The sequence below is a fragment of the Chaetodon trifascialis genome, chromosome 1 (assembly GCF_039877785.1).
Source record: "Chaetodon trifascialis isolate fChaTrf1 chromosome 1, fChaTrf1.hap1, whole genome shotgun sequence".
In the NCBI taxonomy this organism is placed as follows: Eukaryota; Metazoa; Chordata; class Actinopteri; order Chaetodontiformes; family Chaetodontidae; genus Chaetodon; species Chaetodon trifascialis.
This window is the reverse complement of record NC_092056.1, coordinates 19,477,813-19,499,198: the sequence shown is the minus strand read 5'-3', so window position 1 is coordinate 19,499,198 and position 21,386 is coordinate 19,477,813. Positions and strand designations below refer to the sequence as shown.

Here is a 21,386-nt window from a genome sequence, read left to right as displayed (position 1 = left end):
CCTTTTATTATTGCTGTTCTTCCTGTCTAAGGGTAACTATCTCCAAACAGTTCAAGTTACATTACTTTGCGGTAACAGAAAAGAAACAAACATATAAAGTCCCTCTCAAGTCAAATGAGTTTTGCTATTACTGCACTTGGATGTTTAAAATATGAGACAGAAATTATTATTCAAAGCTGATTATCTTTAAATGACCTGAAACATGTTGAGGGGGGACCTCTGAAAAGTCTCAGGACAAATACTTATTGCTGGTTTCATAGTTAATCTAAAACAGTGTTGTTAAAGACTCATTGACACAGGTTTATGTGTAGATGATGGTTTATCTTAGTTTATGGTAAAAATAACTGCCTGGCTGACTCTTCTGCATCCACATTTGAGAACAGTGCTGCACACAAACACGCGTCATCACCTTCACCTTCATCCCCTTGTGTACCGTTGGCTAAAATGTCTTTCTTCTATTTCTCTCCCCTTCTACCCTCCCCCTCTCTTCCCCCTCATTCCCCCTTTTTCTCCATGCGGCCTCGGGGAGAGTAGAGCAGTCATAGGGTTGCAGTAGCCTCTAATCAGTGTGAACAGCGAGCTAATTACCAAACCCTCAGCCCTGGCTGACTGTTAATTGCATACATTAGACACCATCAGCAGCACTGCAAGATTAACACTTAAAATCTTCCCATTGCTGTAGTGGAGATGAGTGCTCTGTGTGTGTGTCAATGTGTGTGCGTGAAAGAGAGAGTCAGGGGGAGACAGGCAGAGGTGGAGGGGAGGGTCGTGTGCTGTATTCTCTGCGTGTGTGTGTGGTGTGTGCAGCCTCTACGGTTGCGGGCGCTAATATTTAACACTTAATTAGACCCAAAATGGAGACGCAGCAACATGGAGATGGTTGTCGAGAGTTATAGCTCTTTGCCATGGAGGGGGTTGCTTAGGTGGGGGCAGCCGGTCGTCGAGGGCAACCCCACATCTCTGTGGAGACGACAGATGGAGTGACATTAAGAGCATTGCAGTGGAGGCATTTCAAATAATAAAATATCAATATTTACATTTTAATTACCCACTTCTAGCTCCACAAGGGCCGTGTCAAAGAGTGTGTGGGTGAGTGTGTGCGTGTGGGCATGTGCCACAGCTCGCTCCACTGGGGCCACGTCATCTTGACTTTATATAGAGTCAAGAGTACTGTTCAAGCGACAACAGTCTGCTCTGCACGTAGTGTCTCGGTGAAATACACACTGTGGGAAATAACTACTTTTGCCACGATGTTCTGTTTTCAGACATTATCCATCATATCTTCTTTTTCCCTTTTTCTTTCACTCAATCCACCCATCTTGCTGTCTTCTTCTAACTGCATCCTGTCTCTCCCTCCTCAGATACAATGCTGATGCAGGCAGGAATGACCACTCTCTCTGTGTGTGCATGTGTGTGCGTGTGTGCACATCTGTCAGGGGTATTAAAACTAAGAAGCTTACATACCAACTCTCTGTCTTTCTGTCTCACAGACACTGCTGACAGACATTTTCAAGAAAGTAAAAAAGTTGAAAAAAAAAAAAAGTGATTTAAAGAATAAAGAGGACATAAAGTAAATATTTGTCTGCCCCAAATTTCTATTTGTATGATGTTTTTGCCACTGACCTGAAAGCGTCATTAAGAAACACACTAAGACACTGATTGGACCTTACATCAAAATTCATACCCCAGGGAAAGTCACCCCATGTCTGCTGAGACTCTGCAAGACACACAAAGAATGAGTCCCTCTCAAGCCATCAGCAGTACCCAGTCAGTGGCGTACACTATTTCCAAGTACGTATCCAAAATGTTAGCTTTGTCAGTTGGAAAACACATAAGAGATTTCATCTATCTATCTATCTATCTATCTATCTATCTATCTATCTATCTATCTATCTATCTATCTATCTATCTATCTATCTATCTATCTATCTATCTATCTATCTATCTATCTAGTCTGTAATTAATTCATTTTCCCAGCTTGTTCAATTAATTGGGTTGTGACAGTGTATTGATCTCTTGGTGGATTACCTTTTCAGAACAATATCCTGCCATAACACATTCTCCTGAAAAGACAAAATCCATAGTCTAAGCGTCAGCAAATTGGCTGCCCTGCTATTTAAACGACTGAACATTTTTCTTGTTTTCAAAGACGATTCTGTAAAATTCTTGGTTGTCAAAGGGGTACCAAAATATACATATTACAAGCAAAAATATAGAAATAATATTTTCTGGTAAAGCACTACTGATGTATGAATAGAAACTTGCTGATTATGGCTTTAAGACAAACCCCAATGGTCCCTGTCCAGGCCTGGTGTCTGTATATGAGATTATGAGGCTGTGTTGATTCTATCTTTCTAATCCCCCGTAGCTTTCCATAGAGAGAGGACCGTAGAAGCTCCACAGGGATTAATTTACCATTCACAGATTAGAGATATGGTCTCCAATATCATCATCCAGGACAGGCATTGAGAGGAAGGGCTCAACAATGGAGCAATGAGGAGAGGGAGAACAGAGAGAACGAGAGAGACACATACACAGACTGAAAGAAAGACAGAGATGAAAACGAATGCACACAGGGAGACAGCCTTCTCCACAGCATCATGCCTTAATGTCCTCGCTCGAAGACAAGAACATTAGACCTCATTCCACCTCCTCATCTGGGCCTGAAAAAGCCTGGGCTGAAAATCTTAATTAATTGTCCAATAGTGCTGCGGGGTCATTATGCATTGCAATAAAGAAGCGTGTAATTATGAGATTTAACAGCCATTACCAAAGCCAGGAACTCATATGTCATCATCAGCAACCAAGCCAATGGTTTGGTGCGGCTGTGTGTGGGGCTTGATGGACAGCACACACACATACACAATGCATTATAGTCGCATATGTACATGTTTATCATGTAGGTATATGTTTGGAAATATTAGAAATGTGTCTGCTCTCATACAGGCAAACAGGGGAAATGTATAAATGTCCATGCAGACTAATAGGGGAACACAAACTGAAAATGCACACAGACGAGAGAACACACACACACGCGCGCATGTGCACACACGCACACGGATACACACACTTGCATACATACAGTATGCGCCAGTCTGATCCAGACAATAAGGCAGCCAGCTGTGATAGCAGCCTGCAGATGAAACATCCCATCAAGATTAAATGGACACAAAAATACACACATTATTACTGCTGCGTGTGTTTTTTGTGTGCATGTGAACGCAGAGCAAAGTGCTGAGACCACATACACGGTCCTCAGCCACATAGCAGGTGGGAAGTGACACACTTGTATAAGGATGGAGTGCTGTGCACCAACGCATGCACATTATACAATGTACCTTATTAAAAAAGTGCTCAAGCAGTCACACAACCAGACACAAGAGGTATGAAAGGAAGCATATTCAGCCGGATATGAAGAGTATGGAAGACCAGATGGAATGACACAGCAGTGTCAAACATCCTAACCAGAGAAAACAGCTGTGTAGGTCGTCGTGTGCAAGCAGGGGATTACGAACCATATTCAAGTTTAATGTTAGACAGCGACTCTAGTGGCCATAGTAATTATGACGGGACAAAGGAGGAAGTCAGGTGATGTAGTGTAAACATCAAGAAAGTCCACATATGGAGGAGATGGGGAGGTTAGCTGGGTCACACAAACACAGGACTGTCATCAAGGAGAATGCTGATCGTGTTTCATGTGAAACTTAAAGTCAACCTTGACCCATTTTGAATTATATAATGTACTTCTATCATGTATGTAACTGTAAGGTTTTATCCCAAGTAATGATGATAGTTTTGATCATAAAGGAGTTTCTGTGCTGGAGGAACAGTGTTCAGACAGAACACATAGAAAATGTATGCCTTTTCTTACTCTTGCAAATTAGTCTAATGGAGCATTTTGCAGTCTATATTTATTCATACCATACACCCAGTGTACTCACAGTGATCCTTTAGCTGCAGTGAGCTAACAGCTCAGATTCTTGTGTAGCTTAGATCTCACAAAAACCACAGTTCTTTGTTTTCTCCAGTTGTTCTCCTTTTTCCCTTTGTCTCTATAAGATGTGGAGTCACTCTAGATGTGTTCTAGAGCTAACACATCTAGAAATGCATGTGCTTGCTTTCACTGACATCTTTACATTGACTTTAAATGTAATCCTGGAACTTCTGAAATTTTTTAGATTCAAATTCACCCATCTATGTGTTTAATTTAGTGCCAGCAATTTTGAGGCACATTTGAGCGGTGGGTATCTTAAGATAGACCAAAAAAAAAAAATCAAGCTAATGAATCCTCAAAATTGATAAAACCATTAATTACATACAGTTATGTTATATTACCTTTCAACACTGCTGCACCATGTACCAATCTGCAGGCATTTTCTTGTGTATATGCCTAGGGTATACATATCTTTGTGTGTTTACATCCAATGTGTGTATATATAAAAATATATATATACATTTTATTATTATTGTTAACACGAGCATCTTGTTCATTGGATGCTGGAAAAGATTTGCTATAACTAACATCGTTACTTGTCTACTTCCACAAGTAGACAAGTAACTTCCTGAGGCATTTCATCCATTCACATGAAACATTTTGCTTTGGCATAGTTTTCCAAGGGAAATATATATATACACACACAAACACACACACACACACACACACACACACACACACGTGTGTGTGTGTGTGTGTGCACAGACCATAAGTTGTCCCCAGCTGGTGACAAGCACGCTCCAATCCTATTTTCCCACCTGCTTATTCCCTGATGGAAAGGATGAATCCTCTGGACTGTTATTTAAGAACGATGGATGTTGGAGGATGGGGGGGGGGGAGAGAGAGAGAAAGAGAGAGAGAGAGAGAAAGAGGAGAAGGAGGTAGAAAAGTAGAAGAGGGTACAGGATGGCAGGAGGTGCATTACAGTGGAAAAATACATGAGTAAAAAAACAAAGGAGGTGTGAGGAATAAACAAAAAACATAAAAGGAAGAGAGGGGAAGAAAGTGGAGAAAGAGGGAAAAGGAGGTGAGAAACAGTGATGGGGAGAGAGGAATAAATAAAGGAGCAATGGAGGAGCCTGAAACTGAGCAAAGTTAATACGAAAGGGAGAAAAGATACAAATCAAGGGTAGAAAAGGGATGATATAGACATAAACAGTGAGGAAAGGTAGATAGACAGAGTATGTGGAGAGAGAGAGAATAACTATTTCATGGCCGTCTGTGAACTTTGCATGAACCGACAGAAATAATGTGACGCCATGACAAGCCTGCCCCTCCTTCCACTAGATCTGCTGCATGCACAGGTGTGTGATATGTGGGTGTGGATGTCTGTGAATCCCTGTATGTGTGTGAACTCATATTGCTTTTGGTGTGTGTGTGTGTGTGTGTGTGTGTGTGTGTGTGTGTGTGTGTGTGTACATGTGTGCTCCAACAGATAGAATAGGATGATGATGATTTGAAATGGAGTTTGGCCTGTGCGTAATTATGATCATCTATCTTTATGCCCCGCCAGCATATCATATCATATCACATCACATCATCTCTCTCTCTTGGTCTCTCTCTCTCTTTCCCAGAGACACACACACACACACACACACACACACACACACACACACACACACACACACACACACACACACACACACACACACACACACACACACACACACACACACACAGAAGCAAATTGAAAGTGGTAAAAGCTGACTGTTTGCTAGTGATGACTTAGATGATGATGGGCTCAGATGGTGTGTTGATTTATTTGTTACTGCTCCTCTGATGTCACATATTATAAAACTGTGCACGTCTGCATATGTGTACATTTGTGCACATTTCACTGAGTATTAGTGCTACTTTCAATGTGGGTGTATGTGTGTCGAGAAGTGTACATTTGTGTGTTCATGGGTGTTTTCTACCATGTATGTGTTTGTGTATGCATGTTTATGCATGCAGCTTCTCTCTGGTGTGTGTTCTGTCTGTGTGCATGTGTGACAGACATTATTTGATGCAGATTAGTCAGTGTACTCAGATTGCAGGCTGTGTCTCAAAGGCTGATAGACAAATGAATTTGATTTGCTAATGTAATCAAACTAATAAGAAAAACAGCAATGGGCTGCTGAGTGCAAATCTCATGACTTCAATATTTGTGTCTTTTTCTCACTTTTACTTGAACATGTGTCTACAGAATGACTACATTTAAAAAAAAAATTGAATCAAAATTATTAAAATTGCTTTTAATGAGAGGCTGTAATCTGAGGCTGGTCAGAAAAAAACTGATTTTCATCAGACACCACTTTTAAAATCACATGAATTCTTAGTATACAGGTATTTCATTCACTTGTTAAAGTGCTGGAATTCATCATCATCAATCATCATATTTTCTTTATGCACACCACTCACACTTCTATAGGCTGCCACCACTGCTGTGTTTTGTATTTTTTGTTCTAAAGTCTGTCTGATATTGTGTGACACGTGGATACAGTTACGGTGACAGCTGGTAAGATGTGTGAGGCAAGTTGTGCGTGCATGTGTGTGTCTGTCTGTATGATGTGTCAGCTTGCTCCACTCTCAAGGCATAAGGTGCATGTCACCACCAAGGTGTGACCTGATAGAGGTAATACCACTGCGTGTGTGTGCTTGTGTGTGTGTGTGCTTGTGTGTGTGCGTGCGTGTGTGTGTGTGTGTGTGTGCGTGTGTGTGTGTGTGTGTGTGTGTGTGAATATTTGTGTTGAGTAAAACAATGTGTGTTTTTAAAGTGGGAACCTAAAGCTGTGTGCGTCTGAGTGTCATCATAGGCACATCGTCATGGAAACACTGTCAACACGGTGATGACAAAACAAACAGAGGACACCGGACAGACAGGAGAGTCAACACAGACTGAACGTGCCCTCAAAGACTGAATAAGGTGCATTTGTGTGTGTGTGTGTGTGTGTTCATCAGAACATCATATCTGGCATAAATAGCTTCTTCATAAAACCAGCATCACAACACACAGTAAAGAAATGAATATATTAGCTTTCGGTCTGTTTTCTACACACGTTCCATCGACACAGTTGAAAGGGAGGAAACATTTCCAGGGCGTTTATTCATCTCGGCACTGCAAACTTTAGTGACTACATCAGAAAGAAACGCAACACACAGAAAAACAAAAATGTTTTCCCTCCTTTGTTTTCTCATATTGATGACATGCTTCCAATGCCCACAGGCTTAATCCAATAAAGAGAGCCCAACTTAATCCAAATATTAAGCTCAGATATCAAATATTCTTTTCCTAATTTGATTTCATCAATATTTGTTTTCATCTGCAAACAGAGGTATGTTTGTTTGTATGGGCTGCAAGAGAAAACCATGGCGGTGGTGGACTGGAAAATTAGACGTCTCTTATGCACCAATGTAGACAATGAAACAGACAAACATGCACCCATTCCCACACACACACACACAACTCACACATAAGCAGACACACACAAGAAACCAAGACATCAACCTCTAAATGTGTTATGTAGCTCAGGGATGAGCAGAAATGGAAATCAAACACGCCTACTCAGAGAAAGTCAACAGCGGCTGGACACACACACACACACACACACACACACACACACACACACACACACACAAAGATGTGCACTAGACAACAACATTGATGAAAGCAATTTATTAAATCAAATTCTGATTCCAAATCTCAATCTAAATCAGATCCTAATAAAGTCATATTTATGAGTTGAGTCTCATCAGAATATGGAAAAGGTGGAGTCAGTTCTCTCACGACGATGCAGAGCGAGTGCTGTCAGTCACGTTTCTTATCTTCTTTACCTGAACTCACTATATGAAGTGTGTTACAAAGCAACCTTGTGAACCATGTACATATTTTCAAAATCAGCATAAGAACAAAATATATTGCTTGAACATTTCTTTTCGTTTTCCCTAAAGTATCTCTCATGGCTAAAGATTGCTTCGCGTGAAGTAATTCTATTTTACATTAGAATTTATGTGATAATTTATCAGAAGACAGGTGTGAATATCCCTAAAAATTGTCTGAATTTTCAACCATTAAACTAAACCTTTTCACTTCTGCATATTATGCCTGTAACTATAAACTAATAATCTGTGTGAGTGTAACTGTGCAAAATGTCAGTCAATCTGTGTTTATGTGTTTGCTTGGACAGCGCCATGTAAATGCTTTTCTGTCCATACACTGTGCCATATGTGTGTGTCGATGTGAATGTACTGTTTGCGTGTTGTGTTTTAAGAAGGCACCCAGCATGCTGTGACTGTCAAGGTGAGCTAGCCTTAACCGACAGAATGGGGGCAAATCTGCTTGTGTGTTCGTGTGTGTGTCCATGTGTATTTCCGTGTATGTTTTTTCATGAGTTTATGCGTACAAGTCGACCTAGACCAGGCATTTTATTGCAGAGGTTCATGGCACAGAAAGGGAGAGACGGACTGAAAGATGAAGTTGGGGAGCAACAGTGAAGAGAAGTGCTGTTATAGAAGTTTCATGCCAATAAAGCTCATTGATTTAACAATTGGAAAAGAAAGTGTGTGTTTGTGTGTGTGTGTGTGTGTGTGTGTGTGTGTGTGTGTGTTTGTGTGACTATTGCTGGAGAGATGTTTCTCCTCTGATTTACCACTCTCTGACCCAAAGCCCAACAAGCTCTTTGCTGATTGATGACAACACCAGACTTAATGAGGAGAGCCATAGAGTGACATCACCACCAGTCTGGGCTTTTACACTCCTCTGTCACCACACACACGCACACACGCACGCACGCACGCACGCACGCACGCACGCACGCACGCACGCACGCACGCACGCACGCACGCACACACACACACACACACACACACACACGCTGTGGAGCACAATTTGAATTGTTATAATGTGTGTCACTGTTAATTTAGAGAGCTGCACTTTCACAGTCAAGGATTTGTGTATCCATGTGTGTACATGTGCACACATACGTGAGAGTGCGCGCGTGCAGAGGTTCCCCTTGGCTGCTGAGACTCAACATTTGATTTGCTAAAAGGAGCAGGACACTTCTATTAATCAATATTTGCTGACTGACTGGGTGTCTTTCTGGCTGATTGACTGGCTGCGCAGTTACTTGACTGACTGATTGGCTAACTAACTGACTGTCTGTCTGGCAGTCTGAATGACTGGTTGACTAAATCTCTAAATGAAAACCATTTATAACATGGCCAAAGGAGAAAGAGTACAGCAGGAAACAGCAGAGGTAAAGAACAGGGAGGGCTTTTCTTATTGGGTACGTCACTGAGTATGCCGAACCAATGTCAGGAAAAAGGCATATTTGAATGAGCGATCTTATCGATGAGCAGTCAATCATACGGTTTCAAAGTCTGGAGCTGAACTCAACTCAATAAACCCAGTATCTGTAGAGACACACAGACAGACAGAATCTATGAGGAAAATGGTGACGATGGCTGGCCGGGGGGATGAGAGAAGAAGGGAGGTGGGGGTTGTGGGAGGGGATGGGGTTGAGAGATGAGGTTGACTTGATAATGAAGAGGTTAAGGATACCATGGAGAGAGAGGGTGGGAGGTCAGGTCAGACAGGGGGAGAAAAGGAGCGAGAGCCAGAAAGAGCCAGAAGTGGAGAGAGAGAAAAAGAGAGGTCATAAGAGAGGTTGAAGAGGTGGAGGATGTTTAACCATTGGGTCAGAAAAGTATTGTGTTAAAGGCTCTTTGGGAGTATCTATGTTATACTGAGGTAATGTATGTGACCACCCTGCTTTCCATTTTCCTCCCATTTCCTGCACTCTTCTTCTCCCAAACCTCCTTCTCAGTTCTCCATTCTTCTTCATCCTTTCCCCTCATCAATTTCCCTTATACACAGAGTAAGGGATACGAAATGGAAAAAGAAAAATCACAACTCTTAATGCTTACAGCAATGTGTAACAACATAATCATAAAATAGTAGTAAGGCAAAAAAAAAGGTGAAAGTGATTCTTCTTCTGTGTCAGCAAAGTTCATTATGAGTCAGTGCAATTTATTGGTGCAGGGTAGGGTGCAAAATGACCTGATTTTTTTTTTTTTTTTAATTTTTTTAAATTAAGCTTCAATATCTTACATAACATCCAGCCCCTTTTCTATAAAAAAGTAAAACAAGCATGGGACCTATAGCTGAACCTTGAGGAATAAGCAATAAATAAACTGCTCTTAAAAGTAAGTGAAAACTGTATGCGACACAGCAAATAAACTCACATTTCTCAGTGTAATTAATTGAGTTGATTGATTGTGAGATCTGACTTGTCACTTATCTGTAATTGTCACATTTTTGTGACATCTGATCTCAGACTAAAATGCAAGTAGTTGCATGGGTTGAAACTTGTTCAGATTAATCTTGATCACTATTCGCCCATTTATAGACTTCATTTCATCACTAAAATAAATAATAATTAATACAAGTTGTTTACATTTGAAAATAATCAATCAGACAACATTCTGCGGAAGACTCAACCATTCAGGTTACTGTAATAATAAACTCAGTGCTGTTTTTGAAAACACTCCTAATACTTGACTGTCTACTGTATAATATATAATTATGACTTACTGTTACTGCACCATTGATTTTGGCCCTGGTGTCCAACATTTTGGCTGTGATGCTCCAATAAATCTGTATTTGTCAAAGGCCAAAGTGGCCTTTCCCTAAAAATGCCTTCATTCCAGGCCTGAAAATGTCTTTAAAGTACCTGGGCTGAAGAGTGTCCTCCCTATTTAATCAAATGGAGAACTGCACTGTGTAAGCCCAATCTCATATTATAATTATCTTCAAGTCAACCCTCTTCAAAGTACAAAGTCACTGTAAAATAAATGTTTCGTCCATTATAATGATGCTAATTTTGAAACAATAATTACTCTTTGGAAATGAGTCTCTCAGAGGAATAGCCATCTCTAAAGCCCTTTAAACTGAATGGGGAAGAGGGCTGTTCAAAGCAGGGCTAAAGCAAAACTGTCGAAACACACTTTCACCATCTTCACCATCTTCACTCTGACGAAAGCAGTGAAGAAGCAACATCATCTTGATGGCAGCAAATGTCAGAGTTTATGGTCTTCAGCATCACCATGAGGCATTTCAACACTCAGGATCATCCCAGACAAGAAGAAATGATGAAGAGATGGACCAATAAATGACTGAATGACAGAAAGACAGAGAGAAGCATGCAGAACATGAAGCAAGAGGACTTCTCTCCTCCTCTACTATCCCATCACCACCACCACCCAAACCCCTTCTCCCATATCTCCATAAAGGCCGATTAAATGAATAGACAGACAGCAACCTTCCTCCACCTCCCTTCCCCTGTTTTTACAGCTCAATCATACTGAAGACACATAGACTGCTTATCCTGAGTGTCAAAATTGAAAGGGGAACAAAAGGAAGAGAGGAAGAAAGACTGTAAGAAAAGAAAGAGCAAGTGAGAGGAGATAGGGAAGCAAGAGAATAGTGGAGGGGAAGTGGGGGGCGGCCGGAGAGCAATTTCTCTCTTGAATAAAGGAAGAGTGGGGGAGGGGGTTGTAAAAAACAGTAATGGCAAGGCCCCTGGTTCTGGTAAAATAGACTGTGTTATAGGTTTTGGCTCTCGTCCGTTGATTCATTCATTTGTTCGTTTCTTGCTCTTTCGTCAAGTCAAGTGCTCGCCTGTCTGTCTTTCCCTTTTGTGTCCGCGACTCTAGATAAGAGCTGCTGGCATGACTGCTTGGTAGTCATTTAGTTATTATGGAGAGAGAGAGAGAGAGAGGGAGAGAGAGAGAGGATGAAGGAGTAAGAGAACAGAAAAGAGGATGAAAAGACTAATTCAACAGACAGATAAATGGCTCATTTTGAATGGCCTTTCTTCATTTTAATTCACTCTCTCATTCACTCCTGCTTAAATATTTGCTGTTCTCCTCCTCCTCCTCCTCTCACCTGACCACTCCTCATTCCTCCTTCAACACACACACACACACACACACACACACACACACACACACACACACACACACACACACACACACACACACACACACACACACACACACACTTGACTGTGACATGTAGCCTAATATGCCATTGGAGTTGTCTCTCTGAGAGCTATTAAAATGAGATCTTCTCGTGACTAATCCATATTATTGGACGCCCAAGCCTTTCAGGGCCTCTGAATAACAACTCCTACAATATTTCCAGTTTTCCTGAGTGTGACAGTAGACCGTTCATGTACTTTAGAATCTAAGTGAGCAAATATGTGGACGTGTGGGGTCACTTGTCTGTGTGTAGCCCACAGTTTGAATCAGGAAAAAGTCTTCCAATACGTTTATGTTTATGAATTTGTGCGCATTTGATCTCTCTTTGACACACACACATGCACATGTGAGGTGCATGTCCACGATAGTGTCCCATTCCTTGTGGGAAACTAGAGACACATACTGTGTCTGCAACCTCATTTTCTTCTCCTAATGACATATCAAATGTTTGCATATAGGCCATATCAGTATGGTAATGAGCATGCACACACACACATACACACAGCTTTTGAATAAAAGAACCAATCAAAGAGATATGTGTGTATATGTGTGTGTTGTCACAAGTCTCTAAGGTTGGGCGAGTCTGTGTCATACATACCTAGAAACACACACACACACGCACACGCACACACGCGTCCCTAGCCTTGTTATCCGGGGGCCTGTCTTGCAGGCAGCCTCTCTAACGCTGAGTGATGTTTAAATTAGTTTACAATTTAGCCTCCTCGCTATCCACAGACGGCTCTTAACTCAGTGTGTGTATGTGATGTGTTTTTGTGTGTGTGTTTGTGCGTGTGTGAGCGTAACAAATTGTTGCCAGTACGGCAGACATCTAATGACTTCAAATTAGCTGCCTGGCGCTCGCCTTGACACGTTGTTACCACTGTTAGCAGCCTGTGTGTGTGTGTGTACGTGTGTGTGCGCATGTGTGCATGCAGCGCTGCGCAGCCATATCATGAAGCATAAATTGGCTTCACCTCTCCTCTCTCTACCTCTGTCTTTTTTTCTCTTTGTTTCTCTGTCTCTCTCCATCAATTTGATTAAAAAAATTACTGTACCATGTCGAGCAAAGACGTGTGCATGTGTGTCTTCTCATGTACACCCTGCGCAGAGTCAGACGCACACGCACAAGACGACATGACAAGATGAAGACAAGATGGCTCCAAAAAGGTTAACAGGTCTATTCTTTTCTATTCTATTCAAGATTTGAGTCATTGTAGTCTCTTTATTGTTTGCTGTGTGTGTGTGTGTGTGTGTGTGTAAGACTCTGATAAAGAATGTTGAGGAGGTGTATTTCTTTCTGACAATCCTTTCCACCCTGAGTGAACAGTAGATCACTTTCTGTGTGTTCATGTGTGTGTGTGTGTGTGTGTGTGTATGTGTGTGTGTGCGCGAGAGAGAGAGAGAGAGAGAGTATTAGACCAGTGTTCAGTGTTGTAAACAATGAGGATTTCATAAAGTGTCACAACACACACACACACACACACACACACACACACACACACGGAAGATGAAGAGTTCTATCTTTCCCTGTGAGCAGTGGATTGCCTTTCTCGTTCATCTAATCACGCCATCTTCTCTCCTCCGCCAAGCAATCGTTGCACTTCGCTCCCACACAGACACACAGACACACAGACACACACACACACACACACACACACACACACACACACTCATCCCAGCACATAACCTAGCTACTCAGTCCACTCACTTGTAAAAGTAGTGAGCAAAGGAAAAGGCAAGCCTGATGCAAAACAACCCTTAAAACAGACATCAAGTTGTGTGTTAGCGTGTATGTTGGTGTGTGAGTTCTGTTTGTGTATGGGTATTTAGAAAGAGACAGAGACAGTAGGAGAGAGAGATAAATGGATTAAAAGAGTAAACGCAGGACGGGGAGATTAGAGGAAAGGAGATAGTATTGGATTGAAGCTGTATGTTGTTTTGAAAGAGAAAAATAAATATTCAAAGAGCTATACTTGGTATATGGATCAATATATATGTCTGCTTACTGCCCATATAGTAGCACATAGATCAATACATTAACAAGAAGCAATGTCCATTCCCATCTTCAGCTAGTTTTTCTCTTTCTCGCTGTTATTTTCACATGTATTGATAAGATACAATATATTATATTTGGAAACCCTATTATTCAACTCCATTGGCTTCATCGTTATAGATTTACGCAGCATGACTGAGTGGTATTTATGCTTCTAATCTGGTGTTTCCCCCTATACTCTAACAACCTCCTATACTGTTTGAGTGGTGGCAGCAGGGGCTAATTCTACTCTACTCCATTCTATTCTATTCTATTCTATTCTATTCTATTCTATTCTATTCTATTCTATTCTATTCTATTCTACATATAACCATATTTCCAGTCGACAATGGGACTAATCTTTGTACTAATCTGTGTTAATCTGAGACACTGCTCTGCCCTCCTCACTGCTGTCACAGTAGGCTCCCTCACTAAAACCAAAACCAGATTAAAGCTTTCATCTCTTCCTCTCACACATCTCGCTCCCTGTCTTTCTCTTCATTTTGCCATTCATCATTATCTTTCTCTTATCCTTTCCTTTGTTTTCTTATTTACTCCTTTTCTCATTTTTTTGCTCATTTGTGTGTCTGCCATTATTTCAATTTTCCCCTGTTGTCGTCCAGATCCAATTTTGAACAGATTAAGAGAGAAGAGTTAGTTTAAGAAGATTAGATTAGATTCCTCTGTTTTAGTGATGAACCTGGAGAGGCTAAAACAGACATGTTCAACTGCATATATAAAAAACAATATTCACTGCTTCATCATTAGAATTTTCATTGTACTTTACTTTGTTTGATTGATTTACTTTCCTTCCTTTTCTGTTTGATTTACATCACCTGCTGATTAAAAACTCTGTTGTTTTAAATACCATATTAACACTGTAACCACACAAAAAATATTAATTTACGCTCATCACTTAAAACCACAATTCACCACAATGTTCTATGTCCAAACACACATTATGTCTCTCATACGACAAAACAAGGTCTTAAAAAAAAAAAAACTAAAGAAAGAAAACAAAGCCTTATTCTATATGTTATGCAATGTTCAAACAGCCTCAGGTGAAGGCAGAGCTTTATTTCATTCTCATTGTATATTTGTAGGACATTTTTGTGGCTGTGATTTTTAATACCAGTGTAATAAAGCTGTGGTTTCACAGGGCATCATTTATATATGGCACAGTTGAAGGTAAAGGGATTGCACTGTTCAAAAGGTTGGAATTGTGTGTGTGTGTGTGTGTGTGTGTGTGTGTGTGTGTGTGTGTGTGTGTGTGTGTGTGTGTGTGTGTGTGTGTCCACTGAAGGCATTTGGTTGGTCAGTTGGAGGAGTCAACAGTTCAAACGGTCTGAGTGCAAGGATTAGGGGTAAAGGTCACACCTTAGCACCAGGTGTACTTGTATGTATGTAGGGTGCTTGAACTGCCTCTGGAGCTGCTGATTCTAACCTTGTACTAACTCTGCCAATTCACACAACATGTGTGTACGTGTTGTGTCCATCCTGTATATGTGTGTGTGTGTTTGTGTGTGATGTCTGCTATACTATGGAATTGAAAAAAAAAAATGTATGGATGAACATGTGTGTGTGTGTGTCTGTGTGTGTGTGTCTGTGTGTGTGTGTCTGTGTGTCACAACATGCAGTGGGCTTAGGTTCAGCGTGAAAGTCAAGGTTCAGCAGTTCTTTCCCCCTACCTGGGATATGTTTGGCCCAGCCGATGTTCACCACCAGCTCTCTGTCCGCCAGGTCACACAGCGTAGTCAGGGCCTTGATGTCGCTGTCTGGTACTGTTGGGTCAGGCATGGCGTAAATCTTCTCTGGCTCGGCTACCAGCAGGTGAGAGACGATTTTGTTATCTGCAAGGCAGCCAAAGGCAACTGACATGACCACCAGACAAGGAGAAAGACACAGAGACAGAGAGATGGTGAATTTTTGCCATGTTAGGCTACAAGCTGTTCCACACCAATCCGGTGCAAAAATGTGAAAGGTCACATGCAAAGGTCCCTTATAACATGGCTTGCTAGATAAGACATATGTATAAAGGCATTTCCCCAAGAAGCAAAATGTTGACATGTGTCAAATCAACACACAATACATTTCAGTATATTCGAGAGTATCACAATGTCTGATACTGCTCATGCAGTATTTCAGTATTTAATACATGTTGTGTGAGTGTGTGTGTATATATGTGTACACACACACTCACACCTTTTCTAGAGTATAATAACATACAGTATAGTGTAAAATATATAAGTATAATATAGTCAGTTTTTGTGCAACTTCATATCACAATGTGCATCTGAAACAAGATCAAATAAGAGGATGCTGGCCTACAATGTGTTGCCTTCATGTCCTGTGGAATTTTTCAACAATCAAGCAGGATAATTGATTTGATTGCAGTAATTTGGCAGGAGTAAAGATGAATGCACTTAACAAAAGATCAAAAAACGACTGGAACGTTTCCAGTTTAGGAAATGCTTCAAGGTGTGATTAAAGGCGATTACTGCTGGTGATTCAGTTTGCCCAAAAAACGTTGTCTTTTGCATCACAGCCTTAAGAAGCTCCGCTGATACATTACAGAAGGGAAAGATAATACTGAAAGCCAAACAGCTCAGCTGGTAATGGTGACATGTGGTGATGAGATCTCTATGGCCCATTAGTAACAGACTGATACCCTGCTTCCAAATTAATCCACTGACTAATCAAGCATGGGAATAATAACAGAGGATAGAGAAGCAAGAGAGGAGCGAGGGACAGAGTGAAAGAGAAAGAGAGAGAAATAAGCAACGGAAAAAATGGAAGGAGACAGACAGGTAGAAATAGAGCCGTGGACAGATTGTAACAGACCGACAGCAAGAGTCGAGAGAGCGACAGCTAGATAGAGATAAACAGCAAGAGGGAGTGAAACAGAGTTTGGGGGATGAGTTGTGTATTGATCTAACACTCCACCCCCAATTCTGTTACACACACAAGATATATCTATATATGTGTGTATGTGCGTGTGTGTGTGTAGATATATATATGTATATTCTTTTCACCCTCTTCCCTTCAGCTCTAGGGTCGTTTGAGCCAAACCAATCCCAGTCACACTGCAGTATCTGTGGGTAAATCTTATTTAATGTTTCCCTAATTAGAATCAATGGAAGCCCATTTCCAAACCCTGGGCTATTGTTCTGTTCTCACACAATCAATGGGGACGCTGAGGCTAGGGATTGGGCTACAGATAGATAGGCTGTGTGCGTGTATCTGAGAGAGAGACAGAGGGACACAAAGATTTTTCTGTCTATTGACTGTGTGTGAGAGGAAAAGACCAAGAGAGACCTGGGAAGTCTATATCACGTTTATCTTTTTTGTTTTTCAAGAGAGATTTGTGTTCATACATGCATTAAGGAAAATATCTAAACTAGGGATTACAGCCTGAATAGCTATTGGGAGTGGTCATCGGTGATTACAGTAAATGACTCGACCGAGATGCATGAAAAAATGATAACAGGACAAAATATTTGCATATAACTTAACCAATTTAACAGAAAACCGATCGAAAGGCTGCTAGTGAAGACATTCAGTTACCTGGAACACACGCATGCTCTGTATGTAAACACATGCATTATAAACACACACACACAAACACAGTGTGTACACATATTCATATTATCCCATCACTTCAATGATTAGTAGTACAGAAGTCCTGAAAGCTGTGGTGCAGCCATTCAGCATATTGGCCTAAAGCAGAATATGCTCCAGCTTTAAGCAAAATGGGCTTTGGGGACCAAGCTGCTAAACACTACTCAATCTGCACTGCATGTGTATGTGTATGTGTGTGTGTGTGTGTGTGTTATGTGTGCGAGCAGACGGTTAGCTAAAGAGCTAACTCTAGTTTGATGTGGTTGCCAGATTGGATTTAATCCGGATTAGGGTTCTGGCTGGCCCCCCTCCCTTCCCTCTCTCTCCCTTCGTCCCCTCTTCTCTATGAGAAACCTTCCCATTTTGGTTCAGTCTCTCTCGGTCTGTCTCCACCTGTCTCCCTGTCACTCTCACTGACTCTCTCCCTTGTTAATTTTTCAATCATCAGGCTTTGGCGATGGTTTTATTGTTTAAAAAACGCAGCCAATCCAGCAGGAGCTAAATGAATACCTTTATAGTGAAATATTACACATATAAAATGTTATGACCCCAAACTGGTAGCAGTAGAGACAGGGAGATAAACTTGGTCCCAAACAGATGGGCTTCTCACTACCCTGTGTCTATTTATGTGTGTGAGTGTGTGTGTGTGTGTGTATGCGCGCGTGTGTGTTTCAATGTTTTTACTGTCCAACTGTCCCCATTAGGATAGAAACTGATGGAGGGGCAGTTCCTTGTCTTTCTAGTCTCCTGCCTATTACATGAACATTGCCTATACTGAGTGATGTAATATGCCAGAATTGAATATTTTCTGTTCATGTCGAGTGAGGATTTTTTTCTCTGTGTACTGTCCATTGTATCTGCTTCACTGTTCCCTTTGCGTAGTGTGTCAGATGCTGCTGCCACTGTCACACGTGTCAATTTGTAGAGTTACTGTGCATGGAGGACAGTATGCAAATGTCTGTCCTTGAGAGTCACTGCTCAACATCGGAGCGAAAAGGGCTACTGCATGTACTGTTACCAGTCAGAGTGTTTGTGTGTGTGTGTGTGTGTGTGTGTGTGTGTGTGTGTGTGTTCTTACATGGCTTCTTGGGAGGCAGAGCCAGCTGTGGGTTCAGGTATGGACTGTTGTCCGCATCTATCCGGCGTTTATACTTCTGTCTCCCACCGCGAACCCTGTCCAGACGAACACCTGTAAGAAATAATTGAAGAAGTGGATCAATACACTGTGCATGACGAGTGAAGAGACTTTATTGACTCCTTAACAAGAATACAAGAAATAATACGAAATATGCAAATGTGCAAGAAATCTGAGTGGAAATGAAGGGAAGCGGTTGAAACAGAGAGCACTGATCTGGTCCGGGTGTGATGTTGTGGTTACTTTTGTATGTCTGTGGTGCATGCATGTATGTGTGTGTGTCTGTTATGTAGACGAGTTTGCTAAACACACTTGCCTCTTTTATTCTACAACAAGATTAATTTATAGAGACACCATCTGAGTAAAATCCCCCCCACCCCACGTTGTCTCTCTGGCTTTCTGACTTACTCTTCTCCTGCCTCTCGCCCAATCTCTGTCGCTCTGTTGCTGTGTCTCTCTCTGTTTCATTAATTAATTGACACAAAGGAGTCCTAATTTAATTAGGCCTATCTCTCAGGGGATTGGATGTTACCGTGGTTACCACTTAAAGATGGATAAGGAAGACAGAGGTATCATGTGCCCTGGAGGAGAGGAGAGGAGAGGAGAGGAGAGGAGAGGAGAGGAGAGGAGAGGAGAGGAGAGGAGAGGAGAGGAGGAACCTGAGAGGGCAGTTAAATGTTTCCAAACTAACACTTTGTTTGTGGAAAGAATGCAAAATGGCTTTTTCAGAATGGCTGCAGACACAAATGATGTGTCTTTTATATCTTCAAGTAATTTAGAGGTATTAATCTGATGATTTGAACAATAAATAGAATACTTTTAATGTTACTCTATGCCAACTATCATTTAGGTCTACTTTATTTCAACCTAAACCATGTAAATTACAGCTTTTGAAGTGGTCACTTGATGAAATCAGACCTATCAATCACAGCAAAAAAGCACCTGGTACTGATTGAGTGAGTGACCTGAGGAGTAGAAGTGAGAGGGGAAGAATTAGAATTACTGAAAAACTCATTTTAGTTTCTGTTTTTATGCATTCTGTTATTGAAGATTTAACACTACTGCAATGGGAAATGTAAGAGGCAAGTTAGCGTGTTTGCTAAGAATTTGCAGCAGCACCACTGATTTGAAGGGTTTTCTGACGCAAAGTGCGTTTGAAACACGAAGGATTTGATAGTAATGTACAGACTGAGAGAGAAAAGGAAGGTGAGGGGGAAGCAAGAGAACAGAGGAGAGAGATTTGCTAACACACAGAGATTTAAATCCTCTGAAAAATGTGCTGACCATGACCAAGACAACACACCTAAAAGATTTAAAAGAAAGACTTCCTATTGGCAGAAAAGATGAAAAAAAAAATGTGAGGGAGCATGTTCGTGCATTCGTCTGCATTTGTAAGTGTTTGTAAGTAGGTGTGTTTCCCTGTTTTATTTGTGTTTGTACACATTGGTGGCTGCTTTTGAGTGCACACATTTTTCTATGGAAAATAAGTCATTTAAAAACCTCAAACTGGCCTAAGCAGCAGCCAACACGGTGAACTGACCGCGCACCTGTGTGTGTGTGTGTGTGTGTGTGTGTGTGTGCTTAAGACAGAAATAGGTAGACAGAAGGGCTGACAGTCCAGGTACAGTGGGGGTGGGGCAGTGTCAACAAACGGTCAAGAAACTCTTAACTCCAGGGGGTTCAAACCCACTCAAACACCCACTCTGTGCTTTCTCTCTCACACACATAATCGCACTTCGCAATTGTGTTTGGGTAAGCCCCTACAAGCTGCTTGCTCAGTCACTACCTGGGTCAGTGGTTGGTCAGGACAGGAGAGGGAGATGGAGAGAGTAGAAATGAAGGGTTAGGGTAGATGATGTTGTTGATGATCATGATGTGTGGATGGGGAGGATGAAGAAAAATTGAAGAAAGGGTTTGAGGAGAAGCTTCAATATTGTAGAAAGTGAGACTTCCATATTTGATTATAAAGCTGGTCTGGGTGCTGCATAAATACGGTGAAACACTCAACTCACTGAGATATGCTCACAGCCCGCGCCTCAGCATGGCTGTGGGTGCAAAGACATTGGCAGAGCTTACGCAAAAACACAGTGGGTGGTGTCTGCTCAGACCAAGGAGAGCTGACGAGGTTTTTTTTTGGTTAGAGAGGCAGGCACTAAAACTTGTGTTTCAGACAGAGAGTGAACAGAGGTGCTGTTCGTATGTAAACATTTTCTAACAGACACCCAAAATGAAAGTACACCTTCACCTTCAAATCATGAGGTATGAGTGTCTCAATAATATGGTTACATACTTTCAAACCACAGATTCAAATTAAATTCAGTTTTAATTAAATTGTGGTAATTAACATTACATTGCAGGTGTCAAAAAGCAAACTCTATATCCCATGTCTGTGCTGTGGCATCCATTTATGATACACCTCCTGTTAAGCCCTCCAATCACATACCTACTTTGAATCACTGTAATATGCAAACATGCATAGTGCCACCACATATCCGAGTGGCACCACCAGCCTGGCCACTCATTTAAAAAGGCAGCAGGTATCAGAACAGAAGAAAACAGCGCTGACTGTACTGTTACCAGTGGGAGCA

General features: G+C 41.4%; 1 protein-coding gene across 3 annotated transcripts in view; it reads right to left on the bottom strand.

Annotated features, from left to right (window-relative positions):
• Positions 1–21,386, bottom strand: part of esrrga (estrogen-related receptor gamma a) — a 78,752-nt gene that overhangs the window by 18,620 nt on the left and 38,746 nt on the right. For 2 of the 3 annotated variants that reach the window (XM_070963119.1, XM_070963102.1), the window contains exons 5-6: positions 18,742–18,852; positions 15,734–15,916 (exon numbers count right to left, since the gene is read on the bottom strand). In XM_070963119.1, coding sequence (XP_070819220.1) covers positions 15,734–15,916; positions 18,742–18,852 — 294 coding nt within the window. The remainder of the gene's footprint in view (positions 1–15,733; positions 15,917–18,741; positions 18,853–21,386) is intronic. The other variant, XM_070963112.1, reaches the window with a different exon arrangement.